At 52.1% G+C, this 25,096-nt stretch overlaps 1 protein-coding gene across 4 annotated transcripts; it reads left to right on the top strand.

Moving 5' to 3' along the window:
• Positions 1-860: 860 nt before the first annotated feature.
• Positions 861-24,873, top strand: CDIP1 (cell death inducing p53 target 1). 4 transcript variants are annotated; one of them, XM_082429093.1, is made up of 6 exons: positions 861-1,003; positions 21,321-21,404; positions 21,975-22,080; positions 22,215-22,370; positions 23,116-23,389; positions 23,511-24,873. In XM_082429093.1, the coding sequence occupies exons 3-6, from the start codon at positions 21,996-21,998 to the stop codon at positions 23,620-23,622; spliced, it is 627 nt and encodes a 208-aa protein (XP_082285219.1). In that variant the 5' UTR covers positions 861-1,003; positions 21,321-21,404; positions 21,975-21,995; the 3' UTR covers positions 23,623-24,873. The 4 variants fall into 4 exon arrangements, with proteins under 4 accessions (XP_082285219.1, XP_082285220.1, XP_082285221.1 ...); XM_082429092.1 differs by lacking the exon at positions 861-1,003 and adding an exon at positions 1,233-1,342; XM_082429094.1 differs by lacking the exon at positions 21,321-21,404 and having other exon boundaries at positions 863-1,003.
• The last annotated feature ends 223 nt before the right edge of the window (positions 24,874-25,096 follow it).

Genomic DNA, 25,096 nt, shown 5'->3' with positions numbered 1-25,096 from the left:
ATGTTAACAATAAACTATAACTAAATCCCTTACAAGGTTGATTAAGAAAAAATAAAATAAAAATTATTTAAAATAAAAAAGTCACTGCAAACACTGAAATAGTGAACAGTGAACCACTCACTGCTCCTGGGGAAATGCAGGGTAAGGTTCCTGCCAGCCACTGGCACAACATTTGTATCAACTAATTAATACATAACCATATTTCAGTGTTTGTTTAAAACACCTTATTTAATATATATTATTGGTTCAGTAACATTGAACTCAAGGCCAAGGGCACTATAACTCACACAGGCACAGCTGATCTAATACAGGTACTCTCTGTGTAAGGCACATCACAGCTTTCTCATGCTCACTGAACACTGGACAGCGCTTCAACACCATGCTTGGGGGCCATTTTAAACAGCAAAACCAACCAAAGGAACAAAACTGCGAAAAACATGACACTAAAAATACCCACTAACACTTGTTAACAGAATGAGAGCTGAAAGGAAAAGGCGGAGTGTTGTCTCATTTAAGCTCTGCGTGGAACCGCCACATCAGGCAACTAAAATCTTTCCACCTGGTCATGTCCACATAATGCCCAACGCCTAAACCCAATAGGTATTGGTGGAATAAACGAACAAATACGCCTGAAAGGAAGAAAGGTGCGCCTAGCTCTGGTGGATACCCGGGGTCTGGCGGGCCGGGAGGGAAACCTAACAGGGCCTCCCTTTATTGCTCCCTCACCTGACAAAGACCCCACGCCCTGCCACGTGCCTCGCGTGGGACGAAGGGCTCCCGCTCTCGTGAAGTCACCAGGGCTAGTCACGTGCCGCCCCGAGGCCCCGCCCCTGCACTGACCTCATGGCCCCTCCTCTGACCGCATGGTTCCACCCCTCGCTGTGACGCCACGGGCCTCGGCCCCGCTCCAAAGTCTACCCGCCTCCTTCTGACAGACGCGCGACTGCGAGCTGCGGAGGCGGCTGTTCTTGCTGCTGCGGCCGCCGCGGCTGCCGCGGCGACGGTGAGTCGCCTCGACCATTCTAGACGGCTTCCCGCGGAGACCCCTGGGAGCAGGGCTGGGCACTCGCGGCCCGCGCGGGGAGGGGTACGACCTCGTACCGCGCAGCCCCCTCCCCGCCCCCGCCCGCGGCCCCCGCGCGGTGCACGCCGGGCACTGTGGTCCCGCTGGCCCGCGGAGCGCGTTTTGGACACCCGGACGGACTACATCTCCCAGAGGCCTTTGGGCTGGCGGGGGGGGGTGTGCGCGCAAAGCCCCGCGGGGCTGAGGGTCTTGTCCTCCGAGCGCTTGGACCCGGGCTGTCTCGGCGTTCTCTCGGCCTTGGGCTTCCGGCCTCTCGAGGTAAAGGGACCCCGGGGGCGGCGCAGCGGGCCGGTCGCCTCCTCCCAGGATGCTGATGCGATCCAGAGCGGCCTTGGGGTTTTGACGTCGTACCGTCGCTGGGTTGGCCGGGCACCCGCGGGGCTGCGGTGACAGCTTAGCCAGGCTTCGGCTGGCGGCGGGCTTGGTGCCCCGAGGGCTGCCGGCCCGCACCTTGGATCCCGCTATCACGCCTCCCACATCCTCTGCGGGGAAGGTTGGGGAAGTACCATCCCCGGTTTTCCGCAGGGGCTGTTTCCTCAAGGAGGGGGGGTCGGGAGGAGGGTCCCGGCGACAAAGAAGCCTCTGCTGAGCTCCGTGGTGACCTTGGCAGGCCAGGCGGGCCCCGCGCGGCTCTCCCTCCCCCGCCCGCCCTGGTTTGCCTACATCTGTAAATCTCTGCGCCCGCTCTCGACCGCACACGCCGGTGCCGAGGGTGGAGACAGTGACCTGGCCTATCTTTGGGCCCAACCTCATGCCATCGGGGACTTTGGTGTAGTTGAACTCACGGCGTCATGCGAGCCCGGGTTTGGGCACTTGACTTATTTAAGGGTATGCGTGTTTCTGCTTTCCTCTAAATGTTCCCAGGAGGCCTCTCAACAGGTGTCAGGTAAGGAGCAAGAGGCTATAAGTTTCTCCAGTATGGACCTAAGATCCTCTGCATCAGAGTCATCGGGGCCCTCGTTAAAAGGGCCGATTCCGGGGACCCACCCCCAGAGGTTCAGATGTAGCAGTTATGAGATGTGCCCCAGGACTTTACTTAATAAGTTCCGCAGATAATTCTCGGGCTCATTTGGGGTTGAGAACCTTGGTCTTAGTGTGAGGAGGATGGAAGACCTTGAGCATAGGGTTTATACCAGTTTCATGTGTGTCCTGTGGGCTGCTGGGCAGGGCAGTGCCTAGCAAGTGTGACCTTGCTCCTCCGTGCTTTGTTTCTTCCCTCAGGGCTGATCTAAGAGTCTGGTGGGGAGAGGCACACCAGCTCTGCCTTGCCCTCTGCCAAACGTTTAATTATGAAAAGTTTCAAACGTACAGGAAAGTTGAAGAAATTCTACAGTGAATGCCACCTAGAATGTCCAACATTTTATTGTACTTTATCACAAATCTAACCATCCAGCAGTCCATCTGATTTTTTTGTTTTTATGTGTGTCAAAGTAAGTTGCAGATATCGGTCTGTTCCCCCCTAAATAGTTAAACATGCATATAATTAAGTAGTCTTAGAATTCTTCTTGTTTTTTAACTAACGGCATATTTGAGAGTCATTCTCTCTGCCTCCCGCCCCTGAGGAGCTGAGGACTCTGGAGGTTTTTCTATAGGATGGGCCTCTGGAACCAAGAAAGAGCTTTACATGTGCTCTTGCAAAGATTTGAAAACAGCAGGCCATGGTTCGAGAATCACCCTAAGAGCAAAAACATGGACTGTGTGACATAGAATGATACTTGAGGGAACAAAATTGTTGTGAGGGGGAACTGATGGGATGTGTCCCGATGGCCGGGTCGCCCCGTGTATTGCGTCGGCAGGAACTGACGTTAAGTCGTCAGCTTGCAAGCCATTCCTGCTCTCTACACTATAAGCTTTCCCAGTTTGAATCTGCTGGTTTGGTGTGTTTTCTAAAGCCCTAGGGGCACAGGGCTCCGTAGCCCAGTGAACAAGCTCTGAGTCCCTTGGGCCCAGGTACTTTATTCCATAGCCACAGACACCAACCCTAACCCTCTTCAGTGGTCTGAAGGGGAGAGAAGAGACAGGTCCTGTGAAAATTCGTCTCCACTTTCAGAAACACTATTCAAAGGGCACGGACGTATTTGTACTCATGTAAGACACAGTCAGGGAAGTGTGGCCGTTCAAGTCATGGCATCTTATATTGATGTCTTTGCCCTTAGGCGGAGGAAGGCAGTTGTGCCAGTGAGAAGGCAGCATGCAGTGGGAGCTCGGCCCTTAGTGGGGAGGAGAGAGGAGGAGAGCCAGGCTGGCAGTGGTGGCATGAGGCTTATTGTGCCCCACAAAGGGACTTGGAAGTGGAGTGCACGGAATGGAAATGTGCCGGTTTCTAGGATCCCACAAAGGTCTTCGTTCTCTCTTCTCTGCATAGTCAGGACTCTCCCAGACACATCTCCCTTGGAGGTGGTAGAGGCTGCAGTGCAACTTAGTGCTGCAGGGAACAGGGGGCACCTGGCCTGGGACCTGTGGCAGGCAGAGCCTCTCGCCCTGAGAGGGCCACGCAGACCACGCTAGAGGCCTTTTTGTCGCTTCCAAGCTGTGTGACAAGTCATTCGCCCTTCCAGAGCCTCAATTGCTGCGTCTGTGGTAGGTGAGGAGCAAACCCAGATGAAGGCCTGTCTCTACTGTAAGCGCTGAGAAGATTAGGGTCCCCTAATATGAGACTGAAGACAGCACGAAACCGTGCAGTGCAGGGTGAGGAAGGCCAGTGGCGTTCTGATTCTTTCCATGAAAGCGGTTGTGATGTGTTTTTGGTAATGTTGGATCATTTTTCCAGAAAACATTTCTCATCACCTTTTTGGTACTCCTGATCTGTGGGTACTGTGAGCTCCTGCGTGGTCTGTCCACTGGGTGATCCAGGCCATCAATTCTTACCACAAGGAGGTGTCCAGTAAAAATTGTGAAGGTGCTGGATACATAATGTGTTCAGTAAGTGTTGATTCGGTCTAAACTCAGATCTGTTTCAGTGTCTGTTTTTCCTTCAAGGAGAAACAGAGGCCAGGGAAGGTGGAAGTAGGTAGGGAATGGCGGAAGGGTCTCCCTGGGTGGGGTTTGAGGAGAATTCTAACCTGTTATTACTTCAGGAAGACGCAAAACGGTTGTCACAGTCCTAATTAACATTAAGAGCAATAGTCTTACAAGTTGGGGAAACAGCAGGGAATGAAGTTTTGTCTGCAGTGTGTGCCTTTTGTATGTGCTTTGTTCCCACCGGACAGAACTCTCACCTGTGTTTTGTCACTGCATGCAGTGTCAGCTCTGCAGATGTAGCTCAGGCATCTCTGAGTCTCACAGCTGAGGAAGCAGCCAGAATACCAAATGACTTGTTCAGGGTTGCCAAATAATGGCAGAGCAGAGCCCCAAACCCAGCTCTCCTGAGGCAGCAGGGTCTGAAGGGAGATGGGGGCTCCCCGGCCCCCTTGTGAAAACTGCTCCCTGGACTCGACTGTGACTCAAGAAAGGGTTTCTTTTCTTGTCTGGATTTTTGGCACTCTCATCAGGAAGCCAGCACACTGCTTCTCGGCTGAGGCTGTGCTCTGGCCCAGTGGCTGTGGGTTAGGGACAGCATGGGAAGCCTTCCCTCACCGACCTGCTTATTAAACACACCTGTGCCAGGGACTGAGCTGGGTCCCAGGAAAATGAGGGGGAGAGTCCCAGTGTTCTCCAGTGGGGTGACAAGAGTGAGGGACAGAGGATCCCCACCGCAGGGAATTACAGGAGAGGCTCCATCTTCTGGAAAGAGGGTTTGGAGGCTGAAAGAAGGGTCGGTGGAAAGGTTCTTTGGTGGGGGCGGGGTTTGGTTTGTTTGGGAAAGGGCAAGTTACAGTCTTGGGTGGCTGGAGTGTAGTGTGGTAGAGAGATCTGGAACACACGGCCAAGTCCAGACTTTTCCCCTTAAACCTTGACCAGTAAACCTTGACCTTAAACCTTGACCAGTAGATGAGCTCTGAGAGCTTTGTGAACCATGGCATTCGCAAGGCTTGCTGACAGGTCAGGGTTTAAGGGGCAGAGACAATTCTGGAACATCTCTCAGACGTCCATCTTGGGGACAGGGGTACTGCTAACTGAAGCAGGGCCTGCGGGCTGGGGGACAGAGCTCCTGCCTGGGAGTATCAGCCAGGCTGTGTTATCATCCAACTGGTCAGCTGATATTTGATGTGCTGCCTGGGGCTGTAGAGAGACTGGCCCCAAACACCACCCCTGCCCTCTGGGAGCTGCCGGTCTGCCTGGGGAGGCTGCGCCTTTGATCACAGTTCTTTCCCCCTTGCTCCTAGTGACTCTTGCTCCAGTCCTGGAACCCCTGCCCACCTCCTTGCGGGCCTACCTAGGGCCCACCTGGTCCCTGAAGCCTTCCCAGGGCCCCCACCCACAGACCGCCCCCTCTCTCACCTGGAGCACCTACTGTCACGTATTCTCATTTGGGTTTTGCTGAGTATCTTTTGCAAAATTTTTTCAAGTGTGAGCTGGCTTTCCAGCTGGATCTGCAGCTCCCTGAGGGCAGGGACCAGGGAGGTGAGTGGCCTCTATAGAGGGCCTATGAAATGTTGGCTGAATTAAAGAGTCAGGAATCTTAAGTCTTTTCAAACAGGTAGTCACTTGAAAGAAAGAATAAGCAAACAAACTTGGGTAGTGATGGCTCTGCTGAATAAAATTGGCTAATCCCAGAGCTAGAGGAATTTTGTGTTGCTTACGTGACCACTTCTCAGCTCGCCCCGGTTTCTGTCCCCATGGAGGCAAGCTCAGGCGAGCTCGGGTCACCTGTCTACCTGCTTTGCCTGGGGAGTATGGGGGCCACACCGGGGCCCATTTCTCTGCGGTCCCAGTCACACTGGCCAAAAAGAACCTGTGCCTGCCGGAGGTGGGGGCCAAGCGCTGTAGGGTTCAGGACTCTCGGGGACCCACGTTAGTGCCCAGGCACAGCACGGGAAGCCCTCCATCTCACTCCTGCCCCGACTCTGCCCAGCTGCCTGCCCAGCCACGGGCGTGTGGACATGCTCCAGGCCTCTGCACGGAACTACTTCCCCAGGACCTTTCCCCGGCCGTGTACATGGCTTGTGGCTCTCGCCTCACCTCCGTCCTGTCTTTGCCTGAAGGTTCCCCGCTCAGAGAAGCCCTCGCTTCCCTGCTCCTCTGTCCTCTGTGGTGCGCCTCACTGGCTGACATACAATGTATTTTACCAGTTTCTGTGTTTTACAGCCCCTCCCCCACTGGATTGTGACATGAAAACTGCTTTTTCCCCCATCTTCAGGGCCTAGATGCGTGCTGGCTGTTTGTGTGTTGAATAAAATCATGTATGTGTCTGCCCTTCAGCTGTCCCATCTCTCTACTGGCTGGTAAGGCCTTGAGGTGTAGGGCCCGTGGTCTGTGTGTGCTCCATCCTCCCTGGAGCGGGGAACACAGATCTGCGTAGAGTTGAATTCCCTAGTGAACGTGCAGGGGTCAGGGCTGCAGTCAGCCGGCAGGGCAGAGGCCTCCGGTCCTGGTGCCCTGTGGAGGCCTTGGGTGGCACCAGGGGAGGCACGCAGGAGCCCTCGTTCTGTTCCAGGAGAAAGGGAGGGACTGGTCAGCTCACTTCACTTGTTTCTCTTTTTGTCCTGGGTGCAGTGAAATCCATGTACACTCACACAGTGGAATTCCACCATGCGTAGCACTTTGTTGGGTGTTCAAGATTCTGCTTAAGCAAAATTTGGAGCAACATTTTGGAAAATGTGTGAGATAAGAGATGGGGCTGAGCCAGCTGCAGTGGGAAGGAGCGCTGGTTTGAGACTCGACTCTTGTCTGAGCAGCTGGGCCAGGCTCCCCATCAGGGAGCAGCCGGAGGGCAGGCGCCGCTGTCTTGCCCGCTGTTATCTGCAGCACCGCACCCAGGCCTGCCTTCATGGGTGCTTAGTAATGTCTGAAGACCAAACGTATGTCAGCTGAGACCTTGGACTTGGTGATCCCTAGAGACACTTGTGGCCTGAAAGGTGGCCTCTAGATGTATGTAACAGAGAGAAATACGCACATGGCCGAAAATAAGGCAACCCCAGATACAGCGTGAGCTCTCATTTCCTCAAAGAGAAGATCCAAAATAATTCTGTCCCAAAAGGCACAAGCCAGCTCTTTGGGTCAGATGTCCATTTAGAGTGGTATGAATTTAGTTCAATTTCCGTATACTGTTTCATGGAGTGTAATTTCACATGCTGATTAGATTTGTTCCCCACTCAGGTTTCCCAGGGCACTTTTCCGGCTCTTCCCCTTCACCTTTGTGGACATCGTGTCCTTGTCCTGGACGCTAGCCCCTCTGGATTGTCAGTGCCAGTCGTGTGAGCGCCCCTTGCTACACGTAGGGGCGTTTCCGCTGGAGAGTATCCCTGTACTGTTGTGTGTTCTTGAGTTTTTTCGTCAGTTCTGTATGCAGCTTCTTACCGTGTGCCCTTTCACAGGGTGTTGACGGCACATTACGGCACATCTAACCATTGCAACTGTGAGGTCCTACCCCAGGAATAATTACTAGTCTTCTAGGTGTCTGCTGGCTTTGGGCTTCTTTCTTTTCACTGATTCCATCCAGGTGACCTCTAGAAGCGTGTCACGCTGGACTGGCTGCAGCTGCTGTTCTTCACCCAGCAGTGCTTAGTGTAGAAGAATTGAGAGACTGCCTGCAACAGGAGGGACTTAAATGATGCAGAGGCGCTCCCTCCTTGTGCTCACGGAAAATGAGCAGTACCTCCGGGACTCAGAGCTCACGAGGGCAGAAAGGCAAAGCCGTTCTCTTGGGAGCACAGAGGTTCCCCCACCCCCAACGGAATGGGGGGACTCGGGCAAGGCCCAGCTGCAGGCTGAGTTCCTCTCCTGGGCCAGCAAGGCCAGTAGGCCTTTGTGTCCAAAATAAGACTCTTACAGCTGGATGGGGACCTTGTAGTGGCCATGTGGCTTGGCTGCACTTAAGGCCCTAGAGCTTTTTCCTGGATCAGGATGGTGTATCTTGATCTCAGATAACCAGTTAAAGTAGAGTCAATCCAAAGACTGTCCATTTGTGTCAGCTCGTGTAGGTGGTGTAGTGGTGAGCATAGCTGCCTTCCATTTTGTGTCAGCTCAACAAAAGCAGAGTTAAGGACTTTTTCTTTTCAGGGTTCCACTTTGATTGCCTAAGCGATGGTTCTTTAGATTCATTGCATTTCTAAAATTAGTCAGCCTTCTGGTTACCAAGCCCTGCCTGTCCAGCAGGTGCAGATGACTTGTTTATCCACTCGTGGTTGCAGCTGCATCTGTTTTCTGCCCTTTGCTCCTCATCCCCCTCCTGTCTGTACTTCCTTCTTCTGTGTCAACAGTAGAACATGCGGAATCCAAGCTCCTGAGCTTGGTCCTGCTTGGGAGGCGGCTCAGAGGGCAGGAGGAGACCTGTGCTCCCAGCGCCAGCTCCAGCTAGTGACCTCGGTCAAGCCCTGTGATGCTGTCAGTCTCAGTTCTGTCATGTGTCTATTGGGATTTTCTCACCTGCCTCCTCTGCCGGTGACTTCCTGCTGGCTCTCCAGGCAGGGTCTCTGAGGCTAGAACTACCTTGGATGGCCTTTATGTCCCAGCTTCACAGGTCTAGACCCTCAATTTTACTGGAGCACTGGGAAGTGACTTGGTATAGAGAACTGACCTGTGTTACCAAATTCCTACAAAACGGAAGCAAAGACCACTCCAACTCATGAGAGGGGAACAGCCCAGTCCTTGGGTTTGCTCCTTGGAGCATTTCTTTCCCTACAGACAGAACTAGATTATGGTCAGAGACACCTTTTCTGGACTGAGGAGGAATACACATAAATATAGCACACTTACAGTGAGCATTTTGAGGAAGGAACCAACCAAAGGAGCTGCCCACCCTATAAAAACTAGAAACTACACAGAAATAAAAAGTTTCTGTGTGTGTGTGGGGGGGGGGGTGTGTGTGTGCAAACAAATCATCCAAAATCTCACTGTCCAGAAAAAAACCACCCTTAACATTTGGTGTGTAATCTACATGTAAATACACACGTCTCTCTGAGAAGAGATCGCACTGTACATGCTATGTGGTGCTCTATCAAGTCCATCTTTCTATGTCAATAAAGGTAGATCCACATCATTTTGAGGGAGTGAATATAGTTACATCGTATAGGTTAACCAGATGGGTAACTAGTCCCTTTGGTTGAACATCAAGACGTTAATATATAGAAACATTTTTACATGTGAACCTTTGCTCATGTGTTCGTTTATTTCTAGGACAAATGCCTCAAAATGGAATTAATGTGTTAAAAAGAATGTACAGGAGTGAGATTGTCCTCCAGAAAAGTTGCATGAACCCACTGTGCTGTGGCCCAGGTGCCCTTGCCTCTGTCACGGGGAGTCAGAGTGGTTTGCCATGGCTCTGACCAGAATTCAGCGTGATGTAAATTGTGCATTTATGATTGTCATCATCACAGTTCCTAGAAGTCTTACTACTTTCTAGCTTAGAACCATTCTTTGAGTCCTATCTGCCTTTTGATTTTGCTTCTGATTAAGAGCAACCAATGTATTCTCTTTTCTGTTTTATTGTATACTTCCTTTTCCCGCACTCTGCTTGCGTCTCCATAAATACAACTATTTGTATTTATGCAAACCATGATTTGTGTTTATTGAACACTATGTGACAGGCTCTGAGCTGCGTGCTCTTCATCCATGACCTCACTTATGCCTCATCACAACTCGGTGGGTCAAGGACGGCTGCTGCCATTTCACAGATGAGAAAACTGAGACTCTGGAACATTAGGTGGCCAGATGGGTGGGACCTAGTGCCTGGGTACCAGCAGGCAAGGAGTCTGCCCTTCCTGCTTGGCCTGTGACATCAGGGCTCAAGCCTCCCCGGGGAAGGGCATAGGCTGTGGTATTTGGGGCCATTGGCTTAGGCTGATGTATCAGCTCCGTTGAGCCATGATACTCATCAGGGAGAAGAGTATAGGGCTGGGTGGGAGGAGAGCAGACAGATGGGAGAACCAAATCTACTTTCTGGTCCTTTCCATGTCTTTAGCTTGTTTTGAGGTGTTTAGAATTCCCAAGGCATCAGATACACCCAGGTTCAAGCGTAAAAATAAATGGTATGCAGCCACCAGTGATGCTATCTGAGGGAGGGATTGTCTCTCGCGTCCTGCCTGCATCTTTAAGGACAATGGAAAAGGGGCTGAGTTCAGGATTTCCAGTCCCGCCAGGGCTGAACTTGGCAGCCTAGGGGCGTGCTCGGCAAGGCAGTGTGAGCTAGAGGAAGCCAAGGCATCGGGAAGTCCTAATGGGAGCTTTTCAATGATGGACCACTTGTTTACATACCTTCAGGCCCAAGGAGCACTATTTATTTTTAATGGTACTTGTTTTCCTTCCTTGTTAATAACTAACTGGAAATTTACCAATTACAAGTAGATTCTGGCTACCTTGGATTTGAGAATTACTGGAAAACTAGCTTCTCTGTTTCTCTTTGATATTGAGGTCTGGCTGCATTTACTAGGAAACTCACAGTAACCCAGCTAAAACAAGTTAGTTTGTTTCTCACTACAAGATAGGTGAGAGAGGTGGTCCATTCAGTGCTGGAATGGTATCTCCATGGTCATCCAGGGCCTGGGTACCTTCAGTTGTCCTTAGCACGGCTTCCATTCCCAAGGTCACCTCGTGGTCAAGCATGGCTGCTAGGGCTGTCACATCCATCTTCCTGGCAGCAGGCAGGAGGAGGGCCTGAGGACATGGGCTCCATCTCCCGGCCGAGGTGGCTCCCTTTTAGCACCTTCCAACAAGAACATATGTCACTCTACTGTGACTCATTGGCCAGAACTTAGCCACATGGTCACATGACTGTAAGAAGGGCTGAGACCATCTTAGCAAAGATACTGCTGCCCTGAATAAAAATGGAGTTCTGTGGTCCAGGTGGGGAAACCGAGGCGTGGAGAGATTATATAGGGTCATACAATCCATCGGTGGCACTCTTCAAATTTTACTGCTGGTCTAGAAAGGAAGTCAGTGTCTTTGTTCCTGAAGGCTGAGTTGAGGGGGTGGTGCATGCGGTGGGGGGTGGCTGCTCAGAGGAGAAGGGCTGGGGTGCTGCTGTGGGCTACGTGGCCTGAGGTCCTTATCCTGCCTATTGGCCCAGGTCCTCTGTCCCCACAGAGGTCTGTGGTCTGCAGGTCTGAGGTCTGTGCGCTGCAGGGCAGCCCCTGGGCCTCGTACCTCTGAAACAGTCCTGAGGCTCGATGGCTCCGGGCTGCTGTCTGGCCACCCACACCGGGCGCAGCCTCCTTCCTGAGGCCTTGTGACTCACTGTCCTGCCCCTGTCCCGTCCTCTCCTTTGCCTGCTAGTCTCATTGACCCCACCTCCTCCCCCCGGCTTACTTGGAGAGTTGCTCCCTGACCCCCAGAAAGGGTCTGATCTTTCTGTACTTTCACAGTGTACTTTCTTGTACACCACTGGTTTCACTGTGTACTTAGGTTTGGTGTTTCTGGTGTGTATTTGACTCCTGTCTCCCTCACTCAGTTGTGAGCTTCTGGAAGGCAGGGAACGAGCCACTCACTCCCTGACACTTCCCAGCCTGTGCCCAGCGCAAAGTAGGTGCTACACAATGATCAGCACCAACAGACCGTTGGCTATTCCCAGAGGAAGTGCCGTCCCCCTCCAAGGGCCTCTGTTAAGTGGCCACCAAACAGACTGTCCTTAAGCCCACCCCTGGGAACTTGGGAGAACAGGACGGTACGTGGCGTCGCCCAGGGAGTCAGCGGCCATCCCTGGTGAATAAGCCCCCAGCCACAGGGACATCTCACACTGCCTGGTCCTTCATGGTCCACGCAGCCTCTACAGTGGGCAGGCGGGCTGTGGACGATGTGGGCCAGGCCCCCTTGCTCAGCAGGGGCTGAGTGTGCTCCCCGTCCCCCATCCTCTGGGTGGGCCCAGGGGACCCCCCCCAGGGCACTTGGCTTTCACCCCGGGCCTCCACCCTTCGCGTAGCAGTGGGTGCCTCCTTGGTTCAGCAGATGTGAGGCTGTGGGCAAGACGAAAAGCTGCCTTTCAGTTTCCCTGGCAAAGCCCAAAGCCCCTCTGGCCAGACGCCTGGAACCTGCCTCCTGGGGACAGAGGAGCCCCTCTGAGGCCAGCTGGCATCCTGGTGCCATGGCTGCCGGAGGGTGGGGGGTGAGTTCCTCTGGCAGGAGGCAGTGGGCAGGCCAGCCCAGCTCTGGGAAACTCGGCCCTGCAGCTGCTGCCACTAGGGTCTCGGGTGGATGCCAGTGTCTGGGCAGAGTGCCCTTCCCGGGGCATTGTAGCCCATGGAGCTCCAGGGCAGTTGCCTGGAAGGAGCGATGGCCCTTTAGAATGATTGCTAGTATCTCTTCCTTTCCAGAAGTTGTCTTAGGGGCTCACAGAGCAGTTGGCCGCCACTTGGCCGTGCCGCAGTGACCTCTTCCGGGCTGAGCCGCTCAGGCTGGGCTTGATTACGAGTACCCCGGGATCCTGGGGGAATGCACACCAGGATCCCCGCTCCTATGGGAGCAGAAGCTGCCATAGCAGAGGCATCAGTGCCTGTTTTGTTTTCCTTCCCGTTGGAAGTTGTTCACAATAATTGACCACAATAGCAGGTGCCATTTATTCAGTGTTCTTGTGTGCTCGGCCTCAAGCTACTGCTCTGGGTGTTTTGCTTACGCTGTTTATTATAAAACTTGCTCCAACCCTGAGAGGTAGGCATGATTATCCCCATTTACAAACCAAGAAACTGAGGCTCAGTGAGGTCACACAGCTGGAAAGTGGTGGAGCTGAGTCTGAACTAGTCTGATGCCTCCTTAAAGCCTTGCACGTTGCAGCAAGCATGTCCCTGGGGTGGGGCCTCGGTGTGACAAACAGCCAGCTCGGAGACTTAACGGCACAGTCCACTCTCAGTCCTGGGACTCTCGGTCCCTCTGGCCCTGACCCTGCTCTGCCTGCAGGTACCCTCTTACCGGCTTGGGGGTTCCTCTAGCCTGGCAGCTCTCGAGAGGTGACGTGCAGTCTCCTGGAGGCTTCCTGAGACCTTCTGGGGCGGAAGGTCAGAACTCTGTTTATAAGGACACCAAGACGTTATTGGTTATATTGCCTTTTTCGTTGTGTTGGCATTAGCATTGGCGGTGCAAGAGTAGCGGGACTTAGCTCTGCTCAAGGCATGGCACCCAGCTGTGCTAGTCATTGTTGTGGTTGTGTTCACGCCAGTTTCATTTAAGAAAAAGCAGTAAAAATTATTGAGTTTATTATCTGGACCCTTGAGTACACATTTTTTTAATGTTTTAATGAAAGGACGCACATGAAGCATGCTGGAGACCTCAAGGGGAAGCATGTGTGCAGCTGTTTGAGCTGTGAGCTGAACTAGCGTTTTCATGGAGCTCCATATTTATTTAAAACAACTGACACACAGACTATGGTTATTCAGACTTGGGGATTTAGCAGACATTTTCTTGAAAATGAACAAAGTGAGCCTGCTAATTCAAGGGAAACAACTGACCTTTTGTTTTTGTATAAGTTGCCAATGATAAATTTGTTACTGTTTCCAATGATAAAATTTGAGCTTTCAAGTGAAAATGTCAGAATTTTGGAAAACTTGTATCTGCCACAGTGAGCTTGACAGCTTCCCAGTAGTTAAAGACTTTTCTGATGGGATTGGTGGTGATACTAACAATGTGATTTTTTTGAGGGAGGCATATCTCATAATGAGATGTGTTAACATTGCTAGATCTACATCATCAGGGCTCATAATCATGGACCATTATTTTCCAAATGACCCATGCATGCTGTTATAAAACGGGGCATGTGTAAAAGATCCATTCCAAATACAAGGTGGCCCAATGATTTTCAATGTAATAGGAAAAATTTGTTGTTAAAGATTCAGATTCCATATTGCAACTAACCTTTAAGAAGCTACTGCCACCTGTCAGGTTTGGGTGTAGTGTTGAAGAATATCCACAATTACCTGAGAAGACTATTCAGATACCTCTCCCTTTTCCAGCTACTTACTGTGGGAGGCTGGATTTTCTCATACTTCAACCAAAACATCACAACAGATTGGATGGAGAAGCAGATATGAGCATCCAGCTGCCTTCTCTTAAGCCCGACTTTTTTATTTTATTGAAGTATAGTTGATTTACAATGTTGTGTTAATTTCTGCTATACATATATATTCATTCTTTTTCATATTCTTTTCTATTATGGTTTATGACAGGATATTGAATACAGTTCCCCGTGCTATACAGCAGCACCTTGTTGTTGATCCACCCTTTATATGATAGTTTGCATCTGCTAATCCCAAACTCCCAGTCCTTCCCTCCCCCACCCCCACCCCTCTTGGCAACCACAAGTGTTCTCATGTCTATGAGTCTGTTTCATAGGTAAGTTCATTTGTGTCATATTTTAGGTTCCACATATAATTGATATCATATAGTGTTTGTCTTTCTATTTGACTTAGTATGATAATCTCTAGGTCCCTCCATGTTGCTGCAAATGGCATTATTTCATTCTTTTTTTAAAATTAATTTATTTATTTTTGTCTGCGTTGGGGCTTCGTTGCTGTGCACGGGCTTTATCTCTAGTTGTGGCGAGTGGGGGCTACTCTTCATTGCGGTGTGCAGGCTTCTCATTGTGGTGGCTTCTCTTCTTGCAGAGCACAGGCTCTAGGTGTGCAGGCTTCAGTAGTGTGGCACGTGGGCTCAGTAGTTGTGGCTTGCAGGCTCTAGAGCACAGGCTCAGTAGTTGTGGCACACGGGCTTAGTTGCTCCGTGGCATGTGGGATCTTCCTGGACCAGGGCTCAAACCCGTGTCCCCTGCATTGGCAGGCGGGTTCTTAACCACTGTGCCACCAGGGAAGTCCCTCATTCTTTTTTATGGCTGAGTAATATTCCATTGTGTATATGTACCACATCTTCTTTATCCATTCATCTGTTGATGGACATTTAGGTTGTTTCCATGTCTTGGCTGTTGTGAATAGTGCTATGAACATAGGTGTGCATGTATTGTTTTGAATTATAGTTTTGTCCAGATATATACCCAGGAATGGGATTGCTGGATCATATGGCAGCTCTATTTTTTGTTTTTTGAGGAACCTCCGTATTATTCTTCATAGTGGCTGCACCAATTTACATTCCCACCAGCAGTGTAGGAGGGCTCCCTTTTCTCCACACCCTCTCCATTATTTGTTATTTGTAGACTTTTTAACGATAAGCCAGACTTTTAAAGGGTTTGCAAAAATGTAAAACAATGTCCATCTTCTTATTAAATTTGTTTTGGAAAGTAGTTATTTAAAAATTTTATTTATGTTAACATGTAATGAGTTAATCTTTTTAATGAATAAATACTTCTAACAATTCCTTATTTTTTATTTCTAGTAAGGTAAGTATTGATAGATATAACTCACAAAAACAATCTTTTTGGAGTCCTCAATAATTGAGTGTAAAGGGGTTCTGAGACCAAAAAGTTTGAGAACCGCTGCTCTAGCAGACCCTGGGGGAAAACTGATGTAAGAAAGTCCTCCTTCTGGGTGCGTCCTCTCCTTTCATCTCTGTCTCATCCCCCACATCTGTCCTCAGTCCTCCAGGAACCTGCACTCATGTACAGATGCGTCTCAGCTCCAAACTGCCTTCCCTGCCCTCCCAGTCCTCCTCCAGAAGGCAGTGTGGGTGTGTTTCCTCAGCAGAGACTGTCTGGGGTGGGGGGACCGGGGGCAGGGTTGGCACCCCCATGGTGGTGTGCAGGACAGCTTAGACTACAGAATGGAGTTTGCAGCATCGGCTGAGCCAGTGAGGGGTGTATCCTGCTGGCCCGGTCCCAGGCCCTCCCAGCTCCCACGGGGAGCCACCTGGGCCACCTCAGGCTGCTGCCAGTTGGCCGGGCTCTGGCCCTGGGTCAACAGCAGCGCTCTCCACAGGGCACAGTGAGTAGCTGGGAGCAGAGCAGAACGCCAGAGCCGTTTCCCAGGGCCGGGAGGTCTTGTGCTTTTAACTCCACTCGGGAACATGGGGAGACCTGGCTTTGCAGAAAGTGCCCAGCCCTGTGTCCTACCCCAGAGGCCCCAGTGCCTGCTGCTCTGGGGAAGGTGAGATGAGATTGCAGCAGGGAGTGGGTCCAAAGACAGACAGACAGACGTGGAGACAGGCTTCATCTCACTTTAGGGTGACCGGAATAATTCCCTCCTACATAAGAGCACAGGGGGTGAGGTGCTAGGCTGTGCTGGTTGTGGGGGCAGAGGCCAGATGCAGCTTTTAAGTGGCCCCATTCCATCCCCTGGTGGAACAGGGTGCAGGCCCTCCCTCTCCTCTCTCCCATGTAGGGGATGATGGTCCCAGAGCTTCTGGACACCCCCTTGTCCCTTGGTCTGTCCTCGGCTCCTGAGGAAGCTGTGGGCTAACGGCGCGGATCAGAGTCCCAACAGCGCCTCTCAGCTTGCCAGCCACGCGCCCCACGCTGCCTCCCCGCCCTGGCCATAGTCAGGACATTCCTTTCAGGCTAGGCCTCAACCTGAAAATGCAGTGGAGGGGACACTGATCTCCTTTGTCAGTTTCATCTTCGGGGCCCCGTGACAGGTGCCCCAGGAATCCAGCCTCTGCCCTGCACACATTTCCAGCTCCTGCTTAGTTCCAGCCCAGACTTCAGCTTTTCGAAAGTGCTCTGTCTCCCAAGGCCAGTGGCTTCTAAAGTAGGAGCCGTCAGGGCTGGGGCAGCGGCACTTCGCTTTCATCCAGGGTGAAGTGGAAATTCCCCAGCATCCCCAAAACTGCCTGAAATCAGGTAAGCAGGAATTTAAGGCTCCTTAAAGAGGAAATCCATGAAGCCTGTGGCAGAGTAGAGTCAGCTCCCAGGTCCTGGGCGCCCTGCTCTGCACCTTACACCCACGTGCTGCTGGGGTCAGCACCTTGGCTGGCCAGCTGCTGAGCGGTCAGCTGGATCGCTAGCTCTCTTCTCAGAGAATTTGTATTTTATCAGTACTATGACTGGGTAATACCTCTGCATCCACCAAGTCCAGAGGGCATAAAGGGGTGTGCTGTGTAACATCCTCTGGGCCCCCCTGGGAGCTCCTGTTTGGTTTACGATAGACTCATGATGGCTCTCAGACAACTCTGTTTCTTCACAGTCTGTAGCTACAATATCTAAACAGAAGGCTGAGAGGCCTGTCTCGGGTTTCAGGGGCTGCAAGTTGGCTTCATTGAGCTCCCAGGACCATGGGCCTCCCTCTCCTCTGTTGGGAACTTGTGGCCCTTCCTGAGCCTCTTTTAACAGACGCTCCAGCACCTGCCCAACAGTGAAGTTGCCTGGGCTGTGATCTCAGATTCCACGCTTGCACTTGTAGCTTAACTTGAGCAGTGTGCGTTGTTTTTTTTTTTAAATTAATTAATTAATTAATTAATTTAAATTTAATTTATTTATTTATTTATTTATTTATTTATGGCTGTGTTGGGTCTTCGTTTCTGTGCGAGGGCTTTCTCTAGTTGCAGCAAGCAGGGGCCACTCTTCATCGCGGTGCGCGGGCCTCTCACTATCACGGCCTCTCTTGTTGCGGAGCACAGGCTCCAGACGTGCAGGCTCAGTAATTGTGGCTCACGGGCCTAGTCGCTCCGCGGCATGTGGGATCCTCCCAGACCAGGGCTCGAACCCGTGGCCCCTGCATTGGCAGGCTGATTCTCAACCACTGCGCCACCAGGGAAGCCCCAGTGTGCGTTTTTATTGGAAAGCTGTTTTGCTTTTGGACACGTGCCTTTTTTTTTTTTTTAATATTATTGCATTCTTGAGGTTTTTGATTACACCTTAGAGACAATGCAGTTTTGTGGGAACACACACATTTGATTTTATATTGGGAGGCACTAGGGGAACTGGGGTTTGAATTCCTGAAATCTTCGTGAGCCATTTTTCAGAAACCTCTCTTTCGTATTGGAGGGCCCTGCCCCCCAGTCTCTGCCACAGTTCAGGAAGGCAGCTGCAGTGTGGGTGTGGGTGTGGGTGTGGAGGGGAGGGGAGGAGACAGGAGCAGCTGGGCCATGGTGCCGTCAGGGCCTGGAGTGGAATGAGTGTCCTGCAGCAGTGCCTGCTCTAGGTTCTGCTGGACACCAGGGGAGGCCTCTGCCCTGTGTGCAGGGCTTATGCCATCATTATGATGGTGGGATTCCAGAGTGAATTCTTGCACTCTAGGAGATGACGGAATTAGATCCAGAGATTTTGGTGACAAGGCAGGCCATGCCTACATCCTCAGAAGTGTACGTGTGTGCCTGCTCCCCAGACATGGAGGGGCTAGTTCCTCCCTCTTAAACTCAAAGGTGCTCAAGCGCCTTGCCAAGCACAGTGCAGCTCTTCCCGGCCTGCTCAGCGACCCAGGACCCGCCAGTTTCCTGGTGAGCCACCCCCAGAGGCATCCCTGATGGGCGGAGCATGGCAGTGTGCAGCAGGTGCCAGCCTGGGTTCTAACAGACTCAGCATATTAGAGTTTTCTGCAGACTCGAGTCAAGCTCCTTAAGGAAAGCTGCCTTTTTCTCCCATCGGGGTGGCTGTGGCCGCTGGCAGTGGCCTGAGCAAGGGTCCTCAGGCCCAGCATGCACAGCCAGTGCCCCTGGAAAGGGACCTTCTGTGACGTCCTCTAGAGGCTCTGCTGTTTACTGTTCTTGACCCTGTGCTATGAGGAGTCACCTGCAGGTGGGGGTGGAAGAGTCACGCCAGGGTCTTAGGCTTGGCTCAGCCTCTAATAAGCCATGGGACCTCAGACAGGTCCTGTCTTTCCTTGTCCCCCATGTCTTCAAAGGATAATTATAAGCAGCAACTCACAAGAGCTGGCATATAATTGATAAGCACTTGGGAAGATGTCCTCACTCTTAGTGATCAAAGAAGTAAACATAACCAAGTGTCATCTTAACATTACAAATCATAACAGTAGTATTCAGAGTTTGCACTGTAAATCAGCAGCATCCTTCACAGAAGGCATAAAATGTCCATACCCTTTGACCTAATAATCTCACTTCTGACAGGTTTAGCCCAAGGAAATAATCCAAGAAAGGGAAAGAGCATTAGCCAAAGGTGTTCCAGATTTTTATGAAATAAGGAGCATTCTAAATGCTTTAATAGGGATTGGTCATGTAAACAGTGATGGGCCCATTTTTGGAAATATTAAAATCTATGGTCATGGAGTCTTGCAAGATGGAGGAAATATATGTGACACAATGTTAAAAGGATTTAAAACTTTGTCACAACGGCAACTATATAAAAATATAGGTGCCTATACATGCAGACTGGCAGGGACATGCAGAGACTGGCTGCATTAGGGTGATAAGGTTGGGCAATTTTGTTTTCTTTCAGTTTAATAGGTTTTATTGATATACAATAATCCACATACCATACGATTTCCCCATTTAAAGTGTGCAATTCAGGGACCTTCCTGGCGATCCAGTGGTTAAGACTCCGTGCTTCCAATGCAGGGAGCACAGGTTCAATCCCTGGTCAGGGAGCTAAGATTCCGCATGCCGCAGGGCGTAGCCAAAAAATTAAAATATTTTAAATAATTGTGTGCAATTCAGTGGTTTTTAGTATATTCACAGAATTGTGCAACCATCATTAGTCTGTTTTACAACATTTTCATCATCCCTAAAGGAACTCCGTAATTGCCGTTCTATGGCCAGCCCCCCAAACCCCTGGAAACCACGAATCTGCTTTCTGCCCCTATGGATTTACCTGTTCCAGACATTTCATATATGGAATCATATAATATGTGGTCCTTTGTGTCTGGCTTCTTTCACTGAGCATAATGTTTTCAAGGGTCATCCAGGTTGTAGCTGTGTCAGTACTTCATCCCTTTTCATGGCTGAATAATATTCCACTGTATGGAAATATATATATATCTCCAGTTTGTTTATCCATTTATCAGTTGATGGACACTTGAGTTGTTTACACTTTTTAGCTATTATGAATAATTCTGCTATGAACATTCTTGTACAAGTTTTTGTACGGACATGAGTTTTCAGTTCTTTTGGGTATATACCTAGGAGCAGAATTGCTGGGTCATGTGGTAACTCTATTTTAACCTTTTGAAGAACTGCCAGACTGTTTCCCAGAGCGGCTACACCAGCAGTGTGGGGGGTTCCAGTTTCTCTACACGATACTTGTTATTATCGTCCTTTTCATTTTAGCCATCCTAGTGGGTAGGAAATGGTACCTTGTAGTTTTGATTTGCATTTTCCTTTTGGCTAACAATGTTCAGGTTCTTTTCATGCGCTTATTGGGCATTTGTTTATCTTTGGAGAAATGTATGTTCAGATCCTTTTGCCCATTTAAAAAAATTGGGTTATCTTTTTTGTTAATGAATTAGAAGAGTTCTTTATATATTCTAAATTGTACAGGTCCCTGATAAGATACATGATTTGTAAAAATTTTACTCCACTGTGTGGGTTGTCTTCCCACTTTCTTGATGGTATCCTTAGAAGCACAAGTTTTAAATTATGATGAAATCGATTGTATCTTTTTTCACTTTTGTTGCTTGGACTCAGTTCCTCTGGCCCTGCCACTGATTTAAATTTAATATTTAAACTTACTGACTCCAGGCTCCCTCTCCCCTGGCAGGATTGTTTGGGGCCCTCCATCCCCACATCGTTCTGAACTTAACACTGTTGGGCTCTAGGAGGGAGCTACACTAGGAGACTTGCTTTCACTGTATATATTTTTTATACTGTTTAGCTTTTTTTTCTAGTTCATATTATATCAGTTTAAAAAAATGAGTCTCACTTTAAAATGCTACTAATTTTTAGCCTTTTATGCTGCTGAATAGAGTGAAGGAAGTGTCTTACTAAAGGACACAGAATGCAGACCCAGGGGCGGGAAGATGGCCTGCTTCCCCCGCTTCTCCCCCAGTACCCGGCAGCAGGTGCTCAGCGGACCTTGTGAAGGAAATGACCAACGCTACCTCCTTCCTTCTCGCCCCATCCACTCCCCGACCAAAACAGCGCTGCTGCCGTGGGGAGAAGCCCTTGGTTCTGACTCCTTCCCACAGGGCATGTGGACGTGGGGGGGCTGCTCTGGGCCTGGTGGGGAGTGCACAGAGGACTGGCCGTGGCCCTGGGGAGACAGCAGCTGTGGGGAAGGGAAGGGGGGGCTGAGGAGTGGGTAGGGACACAGGATGGCGCTGAGCTGGGCAGCGGGGGAGACACCAGACATACAGTACCGAGGGAGTGTGGCTGCGTGGGGCCAGGTGCCCAGAGCAGCCCTGCCCCGCTGCTGAGGGCGCTACCTGTTCTCCCCCTGAAACAGCTCCCCAGAACCCTGTGTGTCCGCCCAGGCCGGCAGTAGAAGGAGCCTCACCTGCCTGTCTCCTCTGAGTACCTGGGATTGGAGGTAAAAACTCTCCCAGACCCCCTCCCACAAGCAGGCCACAGTGCCCTGGCGTGGAGGCCAGCCTGGTGCTCCCTAAGTTGGAGGGGAGGAGAGGACCAGTGACCAGACTGCCCTGTGAGAAGCCCTAGATTAGGTTCCCGAGCTGCTGGGTTCTGTCCCCTTCCCAGGGCCACCCCACCCTCTGGCTTTCACAAAGGAAGTGTGGGTGACCCCTGAAGCTGGTAGTTTCTGGAGGTTGGAGGATGGTGGCTCTGGGCTGGGTTACCTCAACAATGGTGGGGCATCTCCAGGGCCTACAGGGAGCCCAGTCTGCTCTCTCAAAGGAATTGGTCCCAGCCCATCACAAGCGTGGAGATTTATGGGGAGGGGAGTGAAAGGTAACCTGAGCCCTGAGGTCAGGGGACACCTGCAGGAGGAGCCACAGGAGGCCCTGTGTGCTTGGGCTCAGCAGGGGTGGCTCTGAGGATGACCACACACCTTGTGCTGCAGCCCCTCATCACAGACCAGTGCCTGACTGGCGGTGGGGGGTGCAGGCTGGGAGCATACTTTGCATCTTGGTTTGTCCTCCAGGGTCCAGGAGAAGCAGCAAAGATGTCGAATGAGCCACCCCCTCCTTACCCTGGGGGCCCCACAGCCCCCCTTCTGGAGGAGAAAAGTGGAGCTCCGCCCACCCCAGGTAGGGTTCAGTGCTTGATTGCTGTCCCCTGCCCTTTCCAGCTGCCAGGAGCTGGTGCCTGGAGCAGCCCTCTGCCGATGGCTGGAGCCCTCTGAGCTTCCTCTCCCCGCCTCTCTGTGTCTCTCTCTGTCCAGGCCGCACCTCCCCAGCTGTGATGCAGCCCCCACCGGGCATGTCACTGCCCCCTGCAGACATTGGTCCCCCACCCTATGAGCCGCCGGGTCACCCAATGCCCCAGCCTGGCTTCATCCCCCCACATGTGAATGCAGACAGCACCTACATGCCTCCAGGTAAGCTGGAAAGGAATCCGCTTAGCCCAGCACCCAGCATGTCACCTGGGTTGCCAGCCAGCCTTTGCTGCGGGCAGGTAGTCTGTGTGGGTGTTTAATATAAGGGTGGGGGGCCGACAGTGAGTCTGGACCGTGGACATGGGAAGGTTCCCTAGAACACGGTACAGGTTCTGTGAGCCAGAGGTGTCCCGGGCCCTGCCAGGGGAGGGCTGGTTCCTGGAGGTGCTGCCAGGAACCTGAGTCCATGGTGGAGGCCTGGGATCCTGCTTACCCAGCAGCTCTTGAGAGAGACTACACAGGCTGGAGAAGGGCCCTGGACAGGTGGGCTGGCCCCTGGCACCACAGTGCAAGACCTGATGCTGGTGGGGAGGAGAGGCTGGTGAGAGACAAGGCTTTCCCTCCTGTGGTCAAGGTCCTCGAGCACAGTTCAGTCCCCTGTGTGTCAGAGGCAAGGGAGCTCAACGCATCAAGCTAATAAGACCGAGGAGAGGAGAGGTTAGACCTTGTTCCCAGCTCTCTGCCCTATCTGGCTGGGCCAAGTAGCTTCTCTGTCTTGGTCCCCATAGGACAGGGACCAGGAAAGGCTGGAAGAATGTGGATGGTTACTTTGGCCCAGGGCCTGGTCCCCAAGGCTTCACCCTATGTCCTTGGGTGCTGGGGGCCTCAGGGCTTTGTGCTCACCTCTCACATGGGGCAGGTGGCAAGGCAGTGATCTGTCTTTGCTCCATCTTCCGTGTCATTCCAGGTTTCTACCCTCCTCCAGGCCCCCATCCACCCATGGGCTACTACCCACCAGGGCCCTACCCGCCAGGGCCTTACCCTGGCGCTGGGGGCCATACGGCCACGGTCCTGGTCCCTTCAGGGGCTGCCACCACAGTGACAGTGCTGCAGGGAGAGATCTTTGAGGGTGCACCCGTGCAGACGGTGTGTCCCCACTGCCAGCAGGCCATCACCACCAAGATCTCCTACGAGATTGGCCTGATGAACTTCGTGCTGGGCTTCTTCTGCTGCTTCATGGGGTAGGTGGTATGGCGCTTGCTGGGTGGGGAGGCTGAGCCCACCCACCAACACGCTGGAGTAGGCCCCGGCCCTCGGCGCCTTTTCTTCAGGCCTCCCTGTCTCTCCCCATCTCCGCTTCAGGTGTGACCTGGGCTGCTGCTTGATCCCCTGCCTCATCAACGACTTCAAGGATGTGACGCACACGTGCCCCAGCTGCAAAGCCTACATCTACACGTACAAGCGCCTCTGCTAACGGAGCCGGGACTGGACTCCCCACTGTCAGTCTGGCCCCCTGTGCTTTGCTCCCCGCGCTCAGTGGCTCGCTTCCCTGCTCCCACTTGGGGGTGGAAGCCGTTCCACCAGTCCGTCCCCTGGAAGTCTTGTCCTCTTCGCCTTGCCCTTCCCTGAGCATCTGACTCTTTTGGCAAAAATTGTTGGATTTTAGGCCAAGGGTCAGCAAGTGGCAGGGGGATGGCACTGAGCTTGTGTGCTGCTGGTTTGCTTGGTGTTTGTGATCAGAAAGATAAGCAGGGAATGATCTCACATGGTCTCCCTGCTGGGGTCTCTTCCTCCATTTCTGAACCAGGTACAGGTTCGGTCCTGGGTCTTCCTGGGACCAAAAGCAGCCAGAGCAGTGGCTGGTTCCCCAGACCTGGGGCCTGCAGTGGGGCCTAGCCTGTAGCCACAGTCATTTCTGATCTGCTGGGCTGAGAGTGGGGGATGGACCCAGGCAGGCCTGAGTTTGTTTCTGGAGTGCTAGAGGCAGGTATGATGGTCAGAAGGAATGACTCTGGCCCTCAGAACTCAGGAACTCTTAACAGTGCCCAGAAGCCACTGGGGTAATGTGGACATTGGCACACCTGCAGGCCATGGGGTAAGAGATTGGGCCCTAGCTTGCCAAGAAGGGACTCTCCTCTGGCCCCTGCCCAGCTCCCTTTCCAGCCACACCTCTGTGAACCCCGGTCTTTGCTAGGGCCAGAAGGAATGCCCAGGAGCCTAGCCCATCTGTGTATACCATGTCCTTGCTGCATGTGGGCACAACCTCTGTGGGGTGTGTCCCAGCTGGGACTAGAGGTGACAGAGAGAGAGGAGGGGCCTCCTTGCAGGCACACTCAGATCTGTGCACTCTCCACGGATCCTCTTCCCAGTAAGCGCTGCACCCTTTGCCCTGGCTGGCTTGCTGTCACCTGTCACTGTGCTCGCTCCAACAGCGGGCACTGCAGCAGGAGCAGCTGTGGCACTGGACGGGGGACAGGCTGGGGATGAGAAAGGAGCAGCCGCAAGTGGCAGAAGTGCCCTGGTGGACACCAGCCCTGCCCTGGGCCTGAGCCCACACTGTCTATTTCCTGAATGGTTTGTCTGTGAACTTGCTCACGTGGACCGCTGTATCCTGCTGCCGCCCCTCTCCTGGTCTCGCACTGCCACTGCATGGCCTCCTGTCACTGTGAATCGTGGCTGGTCTCAGTTTATAGTTTCTCATTAAATTGGCCCTTTCACTCCCCTGCCCCGAGGCCTCTGCTCTCTTGCCTGGCTTCCTTCTTTTGTGAGGGAAAGAGGGTGGGGGGTTGAGTCCTCAGGGTGTCGGTGCTTATGCCAAACCGACTATCCAGGGACGACACTGCTATCTCAGTCCCTAATTAAACCTGCCAGAGCCCAGTGTGGACGAGCCCTAGGATTCCAGCTGTGACTGCACCAGGAAGTTGGCTTCATGGCTCTGTCAGGCCGCC

Source organism: Balaenoptera physalus (genome assembly GCF_965194825.1).
Source record: "Balaenoptera physalus genome assembly, chromosome: 16".
Taxonomy (NCBI): domain Eukaryota; kingdom Metazoa; phylum Chordata; class Mammalia; order Artiodactyla; family Balaenopteridae; genus Balaenoptera; species Balaenoptera physalus.
Note: the sequence above shows the minus strand (reverse complement) of the source record. Positions and strands in the feature narration are given on the sequence as shown.

What these genes read in the sequence shown, in the direction of transcription:
- CDIP1 (XM_082429093.1), top strand. Translation starts at nt 21,996, where the DNA reads ATGTCGAATGAGCCACCCCCTCCTTACCCTGGGGGCCCCACAGCCCCC. An exon ending in TGGAGCTCCGCCCACCCCAG is followed by an intron (nt 22,081 to 22,214) that starts GTAGGGTTCAGT and finishes CTCTCTGTCCAG; the next exon opens with GCCGCACCTCCCCAGCTGTG. An exon ending in CAGCACCTACATGCCTCCAG is followed by an intron (nt 22,371 to 23,115) that starts GTAAGCTGGAAA and finishes GTGTCATTCCAG; the next exon opens with GTTTCTACCCTCCTCCAGGC.